This window comes from Gymnoscopelus braueri (assembly GCF_963280865.1).
Source record: "Gymnoscopelus braueri genome assembly, chromosome: 13".
NCBI lineage: Eukaryota > Metazoa > Chordata > Actinopteri > Myctophiformes > Myctophidae > Gymnoscopelus > Gymnoscopelus braueri.
The window spans coordinates 34364310-34383843 of record NC_137615.1 but is presented as its reverse complement, the minus strand read 5'-3'; the positions used below and the strand labels follow the sequence as shown (position 1 = coordinate 34383843).

General features: G+C 40.4%; 1 protein-coding gene across 1 annotated transcript in view; it reads left to right on the top strand.

The window, feature by feature from the left end:
- Nucleotides 1–8180: 8180 nt before the first annotated feature.
- The window catches only part of LOC308099530 (adhesion G protein-coupled receptor E1-like), a gene marked incomplete at both ends in the record, with an annotated part of 17937 nt that continues 6583 nt past the window's right edge, over nt 8181–19534 (top strand). The window contains 11 exons of the mRNA XM_080448273.1: nt 8181–8282; nt 9288–9444; nt 9534–9647; nt 9734–9909; nt 10588–10797; nt 11005–11208; nt 12522–12763; nt 12876–12942; nt 13217–13305; nt 14067–14226; nt 14377–14442. Of these exons, the coding sequence (XP_080304399.1) occupies nt 8181–8282; nt 9288–9444; nt 9534–9647; nt 9734–9909; nt 10588–10797; nt 11005–11208; nt 12522–12763; nt 12876–12942; nt 13217–13305; nt 14067–14226; nt 14377–14442 (1587 nt within the window). The remainder of the gene's footprint in view (nt 8283–9287; nt 9445–9533; nt 9648–9733; nt 9910–10587; nt 10798–11004; nt 11209–12521; nt 12764–12875; nt 12943–13216; nt 13306–14066; nt 14227–14376; nt 14443–19534) is intronic.

Below are 19534 nucleotides of genomic sequence, written 5' to 3'. Positions count from 1 at the left end.
ATGCACGTGTCCGCCTAACTTAACTGTTCGGCTGGGAACATCGGCCGTAAACATTGGTTCCTATGGTTCCTGGCTCGTTGTCTATCATCCTCTCCATGACTGTCACCTGTCAGGCTTCAATTAATGCAACATAAATGTGTATTGTGGTCTGACTTTGGATGTGTCGTGAGAATTCAGTGAAACTTCACAGGGGGATGTATAATAATAATAATAATACATTTTATTTGTAATGTACTTTTCATTCACAAGGAATCTCAGAGTGCCACATGGTAAAACATCATCAATCATATAAAGTTAAAAAGCAGGATTTAAAAACAGATGTGACTAAACAACAATTCAACACGAAAATGCCCTCTGAAACAAAAACGTTTTCAGGCCTATTTTAAAAGAGTCCAGGGTCTGTGGTGCTCTCAGGTCAATAGGAAGGCTGTTCCACAGGCGCGGCGCTGCCGAGCAGAAGGCCAAGGCCCGGTCACCCATAGTACGTAGATTTGTACCAGGGACATCGAGGAGGAATCTGCTCGTAGATCTGAGGGTGCGGGTGGAATTTCGTGGGGGCCTAATTAATTTCTGTAGGTATGGACTAGGGAGGGGCATGTCCATTTATGCAGTTGTGGGTGATCAGCAGGACCTTGTAGTCGATCCTAGCTGAAACGGGGAGCCAGTGCAGTGAAAATAGGACCGGTGTTATGTGATCATCCTTACGCACTCTCATTAGGACCCTGGCAGCGCTGTTTTGGATGTATTGCAGCTTCTGAATACTTTTGCCAGGAATCCCAATGAAGAGTGCGTTGCAGTAGTCCAGTCTAGAGGAGATAAAGGCATGGACAAGTTTCTCTGCATCTGACAGTGTTAGAAGGGGGCGGAGTTTGGAGATGATAGAATGCAGTTCTGCACAGATGTTTTATATGGTCATTGAAAGTCAGGTGAGGGTCGAATTTAACACCTAAATTTACTCTGGGTTTATAATCTACTTTATAAACCCAGTGTCATAGCTATAGACCAAACACATTTTAATACAATAGGAAATAAAAACATAACAAAAGATAAGTAAAAGAAGATGCAGTGATGCACAATTAGAATATTATGCAACAAATTATCCATTCATATTAGACACAATGATTACACAACCACCACCACATCAAGCATGTTATTGGCTCTGTCCATGAGAGAGTTTGTCTTTGTCTTTTGAGAGTTTGCCAACACAGTCTAGATGGAAAGGGGGGTCCACGCGCCACCTGTTTTTTCTTAATCCTTGAAGGGTTTTAAGATTCTGCCAGGTACCAGGCTGAAAAAATGTCCCATGGGGTTCATTTTTAACCCTTTGTTACACATATCCTACCCAAATCCGAAAATGGAAAAAAAAGGAAAACAGAATAACTATTGAAATAAACAACCTACAGGGACAAATGAACACATGTTTACATACAATTAGGACCCAGGGAATTCATTAAAATTTTATTATTAAGATTCAAGCACATCTTGACTCCATTTCGGGGCAAAAACTGCACAAAAATAGCTGAAAATGTTCGGATCACATCAATATTTCTCTTTTTAGTAAATCCTTTAGGTGGATTTTTCCTAGCCAACTGATTTTTCTTGATCCTTGAAGGGTGTATTTTAAGATTCTGCCAGGTACCAGGCTGAATTAATGTCCCATGGTGTTCCTTTTTAACCCTTTGTTACACATATCCTATCCTACCCAAACCCGAAAAAGGAAAAAAAGAGAAAACAGTATAACTATTGAAATAAACAACCTACAGGGACAAATGAACACTCGGATACAGCAGAGAAAGAAAGAGAACTACTACTGGAGTGCAGGAAGGTCAGCCTCAAGCTCAATGCCAAGAAAACAAAGGTACTGACAGTACGGACAAAACCATTGCCACTGTGGACGGGACGGTGCTCGAGGCAGTCGAGGACTTCCGACTTCAAATATCTCGGGGCCTGGACTGCTTCAACAGAACAGGACCTGAAGGTCCGTAGGGCACTTGCCTGGAATGCCTTGCATGGGATGAGGAGTGTGGAAATCAGACATGCATAGACCTCAACTGGCTACAGTGGAGCCAGTACTGCTGTATGGGGCTGACTGCTGAGACATGAACCCTCACAGTGGAGTCAGGACTGCTGTATGGGGCTGAGACATGAACCCTCACAGTGGAGTCAGGACTGCTGTATGGGGCTGAGACATGGACCTTCACAGTGGTGTCAGTACTGCTGTATGGGGCTGAGACATGGACCCTCACAGTGGAGTCAGGTCTGCTGTATGGGGCTGAGACATGGACCCTCAAAGTGAAGTCAGTACTGCTTTATGGGGCTGAGACATGGACCCTCACAGTGGAGTCAGTACTGCTGTATGGAGCTGAGACATGGACCCTCACAGTGAAGTCAGTACTGCTGTATGGGGCAGAGACATGGACCCTCTCAGTGAAGTCAGTGCTGCTGTATGGAGCAGAGATTTGGACCCTCACAGTGAAGTCAGTACTGCTGTATGGGGCTGAGACATGGACCCTCACAGTGGAGTCAATACTGCTGTATGGGGCTGAGACATGCCCCCTCACAGTTGAGTCAGTACTGCAGTATGGGGCTGAGACACAGGGGAGTCAGTACTGCTGTATGGGGCTGAGACATGGACCCTCACAGTGGAGTCAGTACTGCTATATGGGGCTGAGGCATGGACCCTCACAGCACAACAGGAAAGGGCCCTGGATGGAGTCTACACAAGAACGCTACGAATGGCACTAGGTGTCACATGGACGGACCACATCAGAAATGTGGTCCTCTATGGGGACCTACCACGGATCACAGACAAAGTCAGAGAGAGAAGGATGAGGCTGGCAGGGCACTGCGTCAGGCACCCAGAACTAGAGGAAAGCAAGCTTACACCATGGGAGCCAACCCAGGGCAAAGCCAGGAAAGGCAAGAAGCACCACCTACGTAGATGCACTGCGGCACGACAGCTTAACAACACTGTAGAGCTCAAGATCCTGATGTTAGATTGGAGAGTGTGGATGGCAGTGATCCAGGAGTCCCGAGTTGGTGTTGGCTAGACCACATACTCACATCGCATCGCACACTCATCATAGGGGTTGGGCCTCTCAATGATTGGTTGGTCTGAAGGTGGCATGCTGTACATCTGGGATCAGACAAACCTTGGGGGGAGGCAGGAGTTCCAGGTCTACTTGATCAGCACCCCACCATTTTCTTCAGCATTTTAGTCCGCACAGCATTGACTGACTTCATACGAGCATGGTCATACATGCATGTCCATCTCTTGTGAAGCTGGCATCTTTGGGGAAGTTGGGAGCAGCTCTCTTGAAAGCCAGCTCTGGTGGCATCTCCGGAGGTGGCATCTCTTGGATGATCTCTCATAGAGAGGAAGTGTCCTCTCACTGGTACTCTGATGGCCCTCCTTCACCTCTTGAATCATGATACTCCCAGCACCGTTTCAACATTTGAGCCATGAACATAGCCCTGGGGGGGGGGGGGGGGGGGGGGTTCTGTCCTGAAATAGAGTCTAGATGTGCATGAATCTTAATAACAACAATTAATTGAAAAAATATGTTAATTTGTCCCTGTATGTTGTTTATTTCAATAGTTATGCTGTTCTCTCTTTTTTCCCATTTTCGGGTTTGGGTAGGATATGTGTATGAAGGGGTTAAAAAGGAACACCATGGGACATTATTTCAGCCTGGTACCTGGCACAATAAAAAAAAAACACCCTTCAAGGATCAAGAAAAATCAGGTGGCGTCAAAAAATCCACCCTACTGTATGTGCGTGGACCCCCCTTTCCATCTAGACTATGTGTTCAGCTTTAAGACAACATTGTTGGGGTTGCCTGGATGAGCTTGTCATTAAGGTATTATCCAGGGTCAATGTCATCACATATAATAGCATGAGATGGGATACAATTCCTATATTTTGAACAGGGCTGTATAATTAATAATGAATAGCAAAATACTGAAATGGCAATTTTAAAATCTGACAAGCCTGCAATTCTGTCCCCTTAGTCCCCTAGCCTATCCCAATGTTGATGCTTATCAATTTGAGCCAGTGGATTTGCATTGTATTTTTGCATTCACCTTAATCCCTCTAAAAACATTTTTTGGATGCTGTGCAAATCTCTAGTACACTGGTTTAGAGAGGGAGATAGAGAGAGAGAGAGTGAAGTTTGATGTCATTAGGATTTGGAGAGTGATCTGTCATGATGCACTGTGCAGTGCCACTTCTCCTGGGTGAGTGAATTTTACTTATTTATGCTTAATATTAATCTGAAGGTTGCATGTATGTTGAGCTGAATGGCAAGGGGTTTCAACCCCCAAAACAAAAACAAAAAACATATTGATAATAGGCTGCCGACATTGGTGTTTCAGTAGTTTATAAGATAACGATGAATGTATTGTAATTTTTTTTACAGACAAAAATACACTAGGCATTTGCGGCATTCTCAACGCATGTCCACTCAAATATACGTTTTACTCAGAAGTTAAGTTTTCCAAAATCAATGACGATGTATGTTTATGTACTGTACTGTCCATAATATTCAATCTTCTCTGTCCTCTTCAGGCTTAATTTTCCACCCTGGTTCATCTGGTATGTACAGTATGATATATGATGTTCACAAAATGAGAGCTGTATTTGTTCATTTTTGATGATGATAAAAAGGATTTAATTCTGTCTATGGAATGTGTGGAGTTAGGGGGACCAACAATAATGATTTCAGTTTTTGTCTCAATTAGCGGGAGGAAATTCTACGCCATCCAGCCCACAACCTACAGGTATATTGTTTTTATGCAACAAAAAACCCACACAAAACATATTACAAGACCATACAGTCAAGTAAGCATTTCAAGTTTTGGATTAAGTTTTCACCTAAATGTCTTCTATTGATTTCACTCTCTCCTTATACTGTAGAAAGTGACAAGTGTCCCGTGTGTGGTGATAATGCGACCTGTAAGATCATCCCAAAAGGTTTTCACTGCACCTGTCATGTGGGCTATTACCCGTTCCCTGATAAGGTTCCTTTATGCCAAGGTGTGTAATTCCTGTGTTCCTGGTATGAGAGAGCATGTAATCAGAGTCCTGTTTGAAATGTTTTGCTGAATGCTTCATGTGAAGTTTCCTCAGATGTAATGTTGGTGTATGTGAATTAAGATGGAAACTAAGCTCAACTGTCCATCACAGATCTTGACGAGTGTCTCAACTCGGCCGTCTGTGGTCCTGGTTCTATCTGCACCAACACACCTGGAGCGCACACCTGTGCTTGTCAACAGGGGTACACACCAACTGTACCAGAGATGTCACCCAGCAAGCTCAATACATGTCAAGGTATTTACTGAGAGAATCTTTTGAGATCTGACAGCTATCAGATATATGAGCAGTATGTTTACCTTTGTTGGCAGTCTGGGTTCCTGTTTTGTCACCTAAAATGATGCACATCTCAATGAATGTGCTTGTGAACATTCAACATCGTTTCCACCGCATTCACAAGGTGCAACATCAAATGTGCTATAGAAAGCATGATGGACACATGCACAGTACTAGGACAGGTTCCAATGACCAGTTTAAAAAAAAAATACTCATCATGTATTTTGACAGACATCGATGAGTGTGTGATCTGTGGTCCCGATGCCACCTGCAGACCCACATTTAACAAAGGAACAAACAGCACCCCTTGTCCATTATAGACCGTTTATCAGAGGACAGAAAAAAAAGAAAAGGAAGATGAAGGGTCACAAAAGAGGGGACCCCTTCCAAGGCAGACAGGCATCATCATGCAATATTCAAATGCTCACAAAAAAAGTTAATTATGGGTAATAGTAACATATTATACACAATAGTATTAGTCCTACTGTATTGATAATACATAAAACACAATGAGGGACAAGACAGTTGCCATACATTATGGTGGCTGTGATGATAGGTTGTCATTGTAAATGCACGTTCTCTTATATCCTTTTATATATATATATATATATATATATATATATATATGTATATATATATGTTGTATATATATATATATATATATATATATATATATATATATATATATATATATATATATATATATATATATATATATATATATATATATATATATATATATATATATATATATGTTGTATATATATATATGTTTTATGTAAAACACAATGAATTGCCTTGTTGCCGAAATGTGCTATACAAATAAACATGCCTTGCCTCATCTTCTCCACAGATATAGATGACTGCAAGGAGACACCAGGCATATGTGGTCCACAAACCATGTGTTTCAATGCACCAGGGCTATACTACTGTTCCTGTAATGATGGATATTTTCCCTCAACTGGAGTGTTGTGGGAAAGTGGGGTCACATTTTGTAAAAGTGAGCACAGCTGTGTGGAAAACATTCGACTGTAATATACATTTTCCTATGACTGTTTGTCTTTTGTTCATATATTTGTTCTTACTCTGCTTTCACACACAACAAATAGGTTTTAACGATGTTCTCGATGAGATACAACCTCCAGTGGTGAGTACTGCTGTTAAAGGACCATACCAGTCTAATTGTCTAATCACAGTTTTGGCCTTATCATACATACAACTGGACTTTTATGACATTAATTGCTTCATATTTCAAGGTTACAGTATGTTTGTTTACATTTCATCCAAATTAAAACACTTACCCAGAACTTACCCAATTACCAAATTTACCTAAAACTTACTTCACTTTACCTCCTTTTCCAAAAACGTCTGCACTTTATGGTTATGGTTAATTTATTTATTAGCAAACAGACAACTTATTGTTACCAATGCGTGATCTGATAACACTGGTGGCACTTTTATCTTTATGCAACCTATTTGATTGCATATTTTTTGCACCCTGTTCGTCCCTCCGTGTGTCCGTCCGTGTGTCCGTCCGTGTATCCGTCGGTCCCTGTGTCTGTCTGTGAACAGCTAATCTACGGCACCATTAGCCCGGCCGTTGCGAAACTGTACACACCATAGAGTTAAAAATAATAGAGAGGGCACCCGAAATCCCCTCCCATCCTCATTGCATTGAGTTGCTCACCCAGCGCATTCCAGGGTTGGAAAGTGTGATGGGCGTAGCCTATTTGGGGCCACTGTGATACGTTCTGCGTCACAGAAGTGACACGTTTTACGTCACAGAGGTGCGCGGCCCCGTGCGCAAGCTTGTGCGCAAGCTCGTGAGTCGAGCCCATTGGTCGAAACCGTTTTCGCTCGTACATTGTGCAGTGGCCCCGTCCGTTTAACCTGCAGTACCTATGAATGGCCAGCATGTCCATTTCGCTTCAATGCAACCACTGGGTTCTGGGGGCTTGGTGCACACACACTCCCTGGATGCCAAAGCCAAATCTCTGCCCCAAATGTTTGGCCTGTTATAGCGCCACCAGGAGGTTGATTTGTGCAAAACACATTTTTGGATAGCACTCCTACAGATTTTGTCCAAACCTCACGCAAATCAGTACACAGTATCTCTATAGTCATGTGATCAACACGGATCTGTCCGATTTTCCATATTCTATCCTGATTGGCTAAGATTGACTTCCAAAGTTTGCAGGATTGGTTTGTTTTGAACAAAATGCCTCAAATCATCAAGCAGCATGCGATTCCGTGAAATGTTGTGCGCACCTTCCCACTAGGCCGAGGAAGAAATGCTACCTTTTTCACATTGGCCTATTATTCTTTATTCTTCATTATTCTTTATTCTTTATTCTTTATTCGGATCCCCATTAGCTTCCGCTGCCGCGGTCGCTAGTCTTCCTGGGGTCCACATAAAACATCACAACATAAAACAACATACACATATATTATAGCGCCACCAGGAGGCCACAATAACCTACCTGACCTGGCGGAGACCTGTGCTCCGAGGAGCACCTTTTCTATCATCAGTTTTTTACCATTTTGCCAGATATGTAGAAATATTATGGTCAAGTGTTGTCAATATAACATCAGCAAATCAATCCCTTGCTATTGGCATTACATTGTCTGCTGTAGCATTAGCATGCAGTATTTCCTTAAGGAATAGAATTGCTTCAAATGGGGGTTGCAGTTGAATTTGCAGTTATTTATTTGATTTAATTTACATCTGGACACAGAATGGCCATTCTTATTCTTATAATTATGTTGTCACTCAGCACCAACATCCAAACAGATACTTGTAGTTGTTGAGGTCATGTTTGTGTTCTTGCTGCAGGGCCAGACAAAAGCGAGAGCCTTCCTTACAAATATTGACCAACAACTGAAGCGCAATCCTGACATCATCCTAACAGAGGCGGTCAGTGGGAAGTCTTTGTTTGAACTCACAGTTATTTTATGCATTACTTATTTATTTCTGATTAGAATAGCTGGAACAAACACGTTTGTACCATCTCTTGGAAATCAATGCATGATCATATTACTGTGTTATAAAGAAACCCAAACAACTGTATTTACACTTGAGTGTATTATTACTGTGTTATTGGGTAACTAAACTTCTACTTTTAATATGTTAACACCTAGAGGTCAGATGTTAAGGCGGTCCATTTTGTTTGCATCCACAAATTATACTTTTTCAGTCTGTATTTTTGTCTTTAGGTTTAAAGATGTCATGTCATGTTATAGGACATATGAATTAACTACCTTTCTATTGTCTTCATCTATTTATAGACGGTGATAAACGTCTTTGCCTTGATGGTACTCAACACACACATTCATGTACATTTTACAGATGTGATATAAATGCCACTTGTGCTGTTTATGATGAGAATGTGTAGAAACATTGGGGTTGTTGGTGAGGGAGCATTTGGGGTTATCGAGAGGTCACACGTGTTCTCAGGTATGTTTCATTGACTTAAACACATGACACCTCACCTCCAAAAGTACCTAGACACAATTTGCATGTGACATTTTAATGTCATATGTACCACACGCACATTTTCAACCTACTTAATGCTCTGACATTGCATCTCCACCTACATGGTTAATCACAAACTTACAGGTTTATGCTTGGAATATGAGCTTATATTGATCATAATAACAGACTAAGGGCCGGGGGCAATACTTCACATTTACAACGACGGCCCACTTCAGCAGTTCAGAAATCCAGTTATATGCAATACCATCCCATTCTGATGGCTCTGAATTGATACTGTCTGCTTTCAGAAACTGAATTGTATCAACAGCCACAGACCTCCATGATAGCTGACATCAATAATAAACCAAAACAGTCCCTATAAGTTACTAAGCAAAGCTCTTCAAGTGCACACCCAAGTGGGCTATCAATTCTGTGTATCTCCCTTAGGCAGTGTCGGGTGGCAGTCCAAACTCCTTGTCAGATGTCAGCAGTGAGGGTGATGCAGAGACAGGGACTCTGATTCTGGACATCTCAGAGCATCTGGTGTCTGCCCTGGTGGTACCAGGTCCAAACCACACCAACAGTGTTCAGTCTTCAATACTTGGTAAGACAACTGACTGTCATTAGAGGCATAGCAGAATATGTAGTGGAGATCCAAACCAATCCTTGTTCTAATTCTTGTCCGTGAGCCAGACTTGAGCATACACACTATTGGTCCAGGAAGCAGCGATGAAGAGAGTCATGCTCTGTCAGCCAACGGAAACACAATGGAGATCAACCTGCATGCTCTGGCCAGAAACAACAATGGTGAGAAAAAAGCAAGCGGATGATGGGGACAATCAAGACCGATGATAGATAAAAATGCATTCATTGATTTAATTTTCTACCCCCAGGTTCTGCAACAGCTGCTTTCATGACTCTCAGTGGGATGGAAAATCTCCTGAATAATCGCTACTTTAAAACACAGAGAAAGACGGAGATGTACTCGGACGTTGTCACTGCGATACTGCCCAAAACCAACCACACCCAGCTCTCGCAGCCTGTCAAATTTACAATCAAACATGCAAAGGTACTGCCATCAAACGTCCTAGTTGTCTTTTATTCACACACAATCATTTACCGTAAAACCTGAATCCAGGGAACGAATGCTAAATTTTGAGGTATTTTTTACTTTACTGGAGTATTTCCAATTTCCAGTACTTTTACTTCTGCTCCACAACATCTCAGAGGCAAATATTGTACTTTTACTCCACTATTATTTGAAAACTTTAGTTACTAGTTACTTTTTAGACTTATTATCGCAAAACATACTAACCACTTCAGCCCTATATATATTTCGACCATTTGAAAATAGCAAATCTATTCTAGCTGATGCAACGCATTGTCAGCTTGTAGATCGGCTATTTTCAAAAGATTTTGTATACATTTTGAACTTGTGAAATGGGACATTATGCACAATGAGTACTTTTACTTGTGTACTTTAAGTATATTTTGATTCCAATACTTTTGTACTTTTACTCAAGTGAATTTTGATTCCGGACTTTCACTTGTAACAGAGTATTTCTACAATGCAGTATTGATACTTTTACTTAAGTAAAACATGTGAGTAGTAATGGTTGGCTTCCAAAATGGTTGTGTCACATGTGTGAGTGAATGTATATGTGCATGTCACTGTGGCAAGTGGGCAAGGGGTTTGTTTCCGGCCTTGAATATTCTTAGTGATTCTTTCTTTCTCTTGACTCCTCAGAAGCTGAATGAGACTGGCTTGGTGACCTGTGTATACTGGAAGGTAAAAGGAGAGAAGACCGGAGAGGAACAGAGGAATGGTGGAAAAGAAAGGGTAGAGACCAGGCAGTGGTCTGTAGATGGATGTTGGGTGTCTTACTCTGACGAAAACTACACAGTGTGCAGCTGCTCTCACCTCTCCTCTTTTGCCCTCATCATGCAGATCGGAGAGGTACAATATACCTGTAGGAGTGCACATATTTCCACAATAACACTAATAGCTCATTTATACTTTGTTACACAACATGTTACTGAATGTAACTACACAAACAGCTGAAAACGTTTCAAATTGTTTCAGTTGAAAATGTGAAGTGTGAATACGAAAGTATGAAATGTACAAAATAAATGAATCAATGTGTGTATTCTTCTTGTTTCCCAGCCTCCACCAGAGGATCCCTTCCTGGAGTGGTTGGAACTTGTGTGTGTTACTATTGGTCTGTTCTTCTTTGCTTTGGCCATTTTCACCTTCCTGCTGTGCAGCTGGAACCCCAAGATCAACAACACGGCTCGTCTTCACCTCTGCCTCAGCCTCGGCTCAGCTCAACTGTTAATGCTGTGCGATGACAGCTTTGTCCCATATGAGGTATTGTTACATCTTGCTTTAAAGGACAACTTAGTTTTTTTTACAACCAAGGTTTATGTTTTAGCTTGTAATTAAAGTAAATAAAAGATGAGTGTAATTTTTTTTTCATTTACTGCTTTCTATAGTTTTATCAATTTTCGTGATCTTTTTTTTACAGTGGGCGGGGGCATTCGGGCAGGTGGCTAAATGTGTATTTTTTACACAAAAAAAAGGTCCCGTGGTCTTTGATGGCCAGATGTGAGTTATTGGGGGCTAGAAGAGCTACTGTAAATAATGATATAGAAATCGCCGGGTTATTGTGTAAAAAAATACATATTTAGCCACCTGCCCGAATGCCCCCGCCCACTGTAAAAAAAAGATCACGGAAATTGCTAAAACTATAGAAAGCAGTAAATGACATTTTTTTTACACTCATCTTTAATTTACTGGAATTACAAGCTAAAACATAAACCTTGGTTGTAAAAAAACTAAGTTGTCCAACATGCAAGCTGTATCTGGACATCTATTATTCTGGATATGAACTTAAGCGGAGCTTCAATGGGTGTCATAGGTGCCAGGCACCCATGACAAACAATGTAGACAATTCACAAGATTTTTTTTTTTAATAAAATAATTTCTTACTGTATACTTATTGATACTGATATATTGAATCATTTTGTTATGAACAATTATTGTTGACTATTTTCCATTGCTAAATTGCTCTTTAATGTTTTTTTTGTGTTTATTTTTTTTTACAATGCAGGCAGCGCAGGCTGAATGCTATCTCATTATCTCATCAGAGGAGATTCTGCATTCTCTGTAATCACGAAATTTGAGCTCAACGTGCTGCTAATTCATTTACCATAAAGTGCCCATAGAAAAACAGCTAGTTTATCTCTATGAAATACTGGCCTCTGTGGACATGTTATGGCATTGCCAGATGGAGGTCTGCCTACGTGAGATTACTAGTAGAAAAGTATTGTCCTTGGAGCGCAGATCTCCGCCAGACCGGGTTGCCTACCCAGTGCTGTGTCAGTTGCAATTTTTTGTGTGTTTTTGTTGCTATGGGCAGAAGTGAAAGCGCGTTTGGAGGTGCACTCCAGATTATGATATTATTTTTGGATATGGGTAAGAAGGAAGTAATGTTACTTAAATCATGTATACATTATTTTAAAGGACATCTAGTCACTAAGGGTGTTGGCCCTAATTGATTTTCATAAAAACAAAAAAAAGACTACCTTTTATGACTCTTCTGCACCCTGTTTATGTAAAGCAACTTTGGACAATGATGAAATATGTCTCATAGAGTTACACAGTATGTTATGCCTCCACAGGTGGCTTGCTCCGTCATAGCTGGGGTGCTCCACTTCCTGATTGTGTCTAGTTTTATGTGGATGCTCCTGGAGGCTCTACAGCTCTGCCTGCTGGTGTGGAGGCTCTCCAAGGTGCAGGTCATCCATAGAGATGGACTCCCCCGGCCATACCTCTACCTGATTGGCTATGGTGTTCCATTTGTGATTGTGGGCATTTGTGCTTTGGTGTATTCTGATGGCTATGGTGATACTTCAGCAGGGGTGTGAGTAGCACAAATAGAGATACATACAGTCATACTAAACCATGTCATTTATATATTTGATTAATTTGCATAGGCCTATAGCAACGGTATGTTTTGTTTCATCATGTTGCAGGTGTTGGCTGTCAACAGATCACAACTTCAACTGGGCTTTAACAGGACCTGTGATTACTGTCCTTGTAGTGAGTGTCACCATGAATGAAGATTTATTTTTTATAATATTAAAAAATGTTATGATATTCTGGAGTATTCTGAAGAAAGACAGAGGGCACCAGCACACAGTAGATGAGTAATATAATATTGTATGGTATAGCATTACAAGATCAGTGTATCTTCTAAAATGTATGAAATATTTTGTGTCCTGTTCCAATCTAAGCTAGTCCACCAGTGTCTTTGTTTCTTTTCTCAAAGTAGTGATGCAGACATAATCAACATCTCAATATATTTTTTCATCAGCTTAATTGGATCTTGTTCTGTGCCACTCTCTGGGCTCTAAGGCCTACCCTGGCCAACATGAACAGTGATGTTTCTCACACAGACACCAGGTGTGTGAAATATACAATGTCTTTATACCTATACCGTTGTACCTATTATGTGATGTTACAGTATCTCCATAATTATTTGGGCAAAACTTGAGGGGACATGCATTCATATAGACATACATAAAGTACAGACATTCCAATCCATGTTTGAGCAACATTTGGAGGGTCATATTTATGTATGTCTGGTCATATTTATGGTGCCACAGCATAAAACCTGTCTGCAGTTTGTTCTACAGTGGAATTCCTATTTGCACACATACTCTTCTCAGAAAACTTGCTATGACATCATCATAACTCGGGCACACTTCAAGTGTTTGATTGTGGAGGACAAGGACAGTGTTGTTTACGTAAACAAATAAAAACGGCATCTGTTAACTGTGGAAATAAAACAAAGAAAATAGGGTTTCTTAAAAAATATTTAATTAGAAATGTTAGATGAGTTAAAAACAACATAAACATCTAGTAAATGTGCAATATCATCATCCTTTAGCCATCTGGCTTCCACAATTAAAACAAGTACAGAAATGTGTAATCTTTTACTAACTCATTCTTAGCTTGCTTGTCCTCCATAAGTAACTTACCACCAGCATGTGACTTGTGATGTTACGTGGAAGGGGTCTCTAACCACTTCTACCTCAAAGCAATGCTCACTGTCTATTCCATGCAAGTTTCTACTGAATGAAGAGCATTTATATAGGCCTACTGCTGTTATAGACCGCAAATGTTAAGAGAAAATCTGATCATTTTTTCTCTCTTGTCAATAGATTGATTATGTTCAAGATCGTGGCCCAGTTTTTCATTCTGGGTTGTACCTGGATACTGGGCCTGTACCAGTCCAACGTCTTCTTTCAGGTGCTCTTCATTCTTTTCAACTCCCAGCAGGGCACCTGCCTCTACATCGTTCACTGTCTGCTCAACAAGGAGGTAAACAGAACGGAAATCTTTATCACGCTCTCATCTAATACCTTAAATATGCCTTCTATTTGTTGTAAAACGATAGATTGTAGCCTTTGTGTTTCATATTGTTTCAGTTGTAAATCAGCAAGCGCTACAGCATTTCATTGTGTTTGCCAGGTGCGAGAGGAGTACAGAAAGTGGCTGACCTGCTCTTTTAGAAAACCAACTTCTCAAGGATCTGTGGTGAGTACCTCTGGATGTGCAGACACTATATTCACAAAATCACATATTCATCTCAAAGAGGAATATCCATGCTAGTCCCTCCTATTATCTCAGATTGTGCTATCAATATGATGTCAGTTTTGCCCAATAATCTATTCAAACAATCTATATGTTACTACACTGTTGTTATGATAATGATGATCATTATAATAAGCATGATTATTATTCACCATTATTATTTCTGAGACTTGAGGAGAAAATTAGAACTGAGGAAGGTACTACTACTACTACTACTACTACTAGCCTACTACTACTACTACTACTACTACTACTACTAGTACTAACTGACCATTATAATGCTTCACTTCCAGAGAGATGTACCGTCAGTCTCTGAGAACTTGGACAAGACTGAAGATTAGAACACTGAAGAGTGTTGCAAAGAACTTGAGAGGGAATATTACATGAAATATGACATAGGCTAATTATCTCTATTATACTATTATTATTCTTTCTTTTTTCTTAAAGTTAATGTTACAGGATAAGATATCAAAGAGAAGATTGTGTGCACATCCCATGCCTGCATTTAGGCCAGGTGCTGGACATCAAGGGAAGAATCAAGGAAAAGAAGAAGGAAGTCCCCACACTGTTCTCAAGCTCCAAACTCACGTTTTATTTTTGCAACGTTTCGACCTTCTAGGTCTGATGCCAGTGAGTTTCTTGGAGCTTGAGAACAGTGTGCGGACTTCCTTCTTCTTTTACAGGATAAGATATGAAATGTATTTGAATAGCAATGTATATTTCTTAATCACATTGTTTGTATACCACTTAAATCCTCCATTCTTAAAACGGACTTGAGTTACAACTGCACTTGGACTACTTTTTTCTGTCTACTCCAAAGCTCACAACGTGTTGCAGTGCAACGTAGACACGTTGCAAGCTTGTAGATATGCTATGTTTGTCGAATGTTCCCCCCAGAATAGTCATGCTGGGGTTCAAGTGGTTAATCATGTAGTGCACCATTTTCAGCAGATACATATAAACTAACTTTTTGCTATGAAAGTTAAGACGACCATTGCCCTTGTTTGAAACACTGTCCAATCATCATTGTGAAACATGATAATAGTACTAGTACAGTATATGTTGTTTGTTTGTATCATTTTCACTTGAAACTATGAATCTCTCTGTCTTGGACAATATTTGCATATTTTAAAATGAATTGAGTTAAATGAAAATAAAATGTTATTATCATTAATGTTTTGTCAGTCATTGACTTGAGTATTTTTACACATTTGAGCTGGGTGCTGTGGCTGACATGCAGAAAGTATCTTGATTTTTTGAGTAAATGATGTACCTATCCTTTCCAAGTGCATTGGAATTATATTGTCTTGGTTAGTAAATAGATTATCATCCAGCTGAGTGTATCCAACCGAGGGCTGATAAATCAACCCGAGCAAAAAATGGCTGATTTGGCTCATCTTTGTTGCTCAAAGCAGTTGTTCCAGGTCTGCTGACGGAATATTCTGAAAATGAACTTACATCTTGTAAGTCCCTGGCTTTATTACGGGGCCAGAGCTCTCAGCTCTGGACCTGTTTTAATGTTCCCCTCTTTTTTCTTCTCCCACTTTTGGCATACGCTTTTTACGAAACTTGGCCATATGGTAGATGGTCATGAAAAACTATCAAGAAATAATTCTCACAATCTTTCGTCAAAAGGTGGCGCTATAGCACTCAATTGAAAATGCCAACTTTGAACAGGTACAACTCATGCCCTGTTTGACCTACAGCCATGAAACTTCAATATACATATGCGTCTACTCATGATCAACAACTTTCACACTCTGACTTTTGACCTCTGACCTTTAGATCTCCCACCATTTTGAATAATATGAAAAACAGTTAAAACCTATCTCCTCCTGGGATTTTTTAGTAATCTGCACGAAACGTTTTACACATGAACTTTGAACCTATGCCGAAAAACATGTGCAAAAGATTTTCCATAAGTGAAAAAATGAAGCTTTAATGAGCCAATGAATATTGCAGTTTTATGACAATTATTCATCTGCCCCTAACACATACATGCAGACTCACATTTCTTTGAAACTTTGCGGTAATGTTGAGGGTCATTTCAAATATCACTGAAACCAATCTTACTCCAATTGGTCAAAGGGGGGCGCTATAGCGATTTTTTGAAAATGCAAACTTTAACCAGGCAAAAGTCATGTCTCGTTTGGCCGACAGCCATTAAACCTGCTTACACATGTGCCTTGACTCATGAGGAACACATGTATCACGTTGACCAGTAAGCTCCGCCCTTAGATTGTCCGCAATTTTGAGCAGTTTGAAAAACACTTAAACCCAGGATTTTCCAGCTATTTGCGTGAAACTGTATAATCTGAGCGATCTCCTTTTTCACAGGTTTTTGTCTGTTGGTCCAATGGCTTCTCCCTTAAACGCGTGCCTCACAACCTGAAGGTTGCCAGTTCAAGCCTCACATGATGCAGACTCATTTAAGTTAAATTGCAAAAAACATGACTGTATCAATGAATACATGTGCAAACGGTAAAGATAACATGAAATGCTTATTTGAGAGTATGTTTTTTCAATGTATGACGTACTTCATTGTGAAAATAGCCGATCTACAATCTCACAACTTTTCAGATAGCAACGTTTTGTGAGCTTGTAGATCGGCTGCTTTCACTGGTTTCGGTTTCGAGGAGACATACAATTTCTCTATTGGTAAATGTTTTGTGAACGAGTGATCTTAGTGTTAGTGAAACAGGGGCTTGGTTCATGACAGAAGGCAAAAGTTTATGATCTTCAACAGACAACTTCAGCCTGGATGAAGCTATAGCACTACAGGTAGTGTCTCAGCCTGTGAGTCTGAAGGTTGAGAGTTTGATTCCTGTCAATGGCAATAGGTTGAGCTGTCTGTTTCTCTCACTCTGTCTATCTGGCTCTGGTAGGTGGGTCATTACGGGGCCAGAGCTCAGCTCTGGACCTGTTTTAATGTTGCCCTCTTTTTTCTTCTGCCACTTTTCGCAGTTCTGGCTGAACCGTGCATACGCTTTTTACGAAACTTGGCCATATGGTAGATGGTCATGAAAAACTATCAAGAAATAATTCTCACAATCTTTCGTCAAAAGGTGGCGCTATAGCAAAATGCCAACTTTGAACAGGTACAACTCATGCCCTGTTTGACCTACAGCCATGAAACTTCAATACACACATGCGTCTACTCATGATGAACAACTTTCACACTCTGACTTTTGACCTCTGACCTTTAGATCTCCCACCATTTTGAATTATATGAAAAACAGTTAAAACCTATCTCCTCCTGGGATTTTTTAGTAATCTGCACGAAACGTTTTACACATGAACTTTGGACCTATGCCGACAAACAAGCAGCAAAGATTTTCCATAAGTGAAAAAATGAAGCTTTAATGAGCCAATGAATATTGCAGTTTTATGACAATTATTCATCTGCCCCTAACACATACATGCAGACTCACATTTCTTTGAAACTTTGCGGTAATGTTGAGGGTCATTCCAAATATCACTGAAACCAATCTTACTCCAATTGGTCAAAGGGGGGCGCTATAGCGATTTTTTTTAAATGCAAACTTTAAACAGGCAAAAGTCATGCCTCGTTTGGCCGACAGCCATTAAACCTGCTTACACATGTGCCTTGACTCATGAGGAACACATGTATCACGTTAACCAGTAAGCTCCGCCCTTAGATTGTCTGCAATTTTGAGCAGTTTGAAAAACACTTAAACCCAGGATTTTTCAGCTATTTGCGTGAAACTGTATCATCTGTGTGATCTCCTTTTTCACAGGTTCTTGTCTGTTGGTCCAATGGCTTCTCCCTTAAGCGAGTGCCTCACGACCGCAAGGTTGCCGGTTCAAGCCTCACTTGATGCAGACTCATTTAAGTTGAATTGCAAAAAACATGACTGTATCAATGAATACATATGCAAACGGTAAAGATAACATGAAATGCTTATTTGAGAGTATGTTTTTTCAATGTATGACGTACTTCATTGTGAAAATATCCGATCTACAATCTCACAACTTTTCAGATAGCAACGTTTTGTGAGCTTGTAGATCGGCTGCTTTCACTGGTTTCGGTTTCGAGGAGACATACAATTTCTCTATTGGTAAATGGTTTGTGAACGAGTGATCTTAGTGTTAGTGAAACAGGGGCTTGGTTCATGACAGAAGGCAAAAGTGTATGATCTTCAACAGACAACTTCAGCCTGGATGAAGTTATAGCACTACTTGTAGTGTCTCATTCTGTGAGTCCGAAGGTGGAGAGTTTGATTCCTGTCAATGGCAATAGGTTGAGCTGTCTGTTTCTCTCACTCTGTCTGTCTATCTGGCTCTGTCTGTAGGTGGGTCATTCCACTTTTCAATTGCATCGCACAAAACATGACTGCATCAAATAATGCATGTGCAATTTTTTAAGACATTACAATCTAATATTTAATTCAGACACTGTGAAACCACATGTTGCTTTTCACTTGGCAGGATGTAAAATGTCATCTCTCTCTCTCTCTCTCTCTCTCTCTCTCTCTCTCTCTCTCTCTCTCTCTCTCTCTCTCTCTCTCTCTCTCTCTCTCTCTCTCTCTCTCTCTCTCTCTCTCTCTCTCTCTCTCTCTCTCTCTCTCTCTCTCTCTCTCTCTCTCTCTCTCTCTCTCTCTCTCTCTCTCTCTCTCTCTCTCTCTCATTCACCAGGTCAGGTCTGTTGGTCCAATGGCTTCTCGCTTAAGTGTGTGCCTTAGAACCTCAAGGTTGCCAGTTCAAGCCCCACTTGATGCAGACTTCATTTAAGTTGCATTGCACACAACATGATTGTGTCAATTAATGCAAGTGCAATTGTTAAAGATAACCTGAAATGCTTATTTGAGAGTATGTCTTTTCAATGTATGACATAGTTCATTCTGAAAATAGCCGATCTACAATCTCAAAACTTTTCAGATAGCAACGTGTTTCTGAGCTTGTAGATCGGCTGCTTTCACTGGTTCACTTTTATCTTCAACAGACAACCTCAGCCTGTACAAAGCTATAGCACTATAGGTAGTGTTGCAGCTTGTCAATCCGAAGGTTCAGAGTT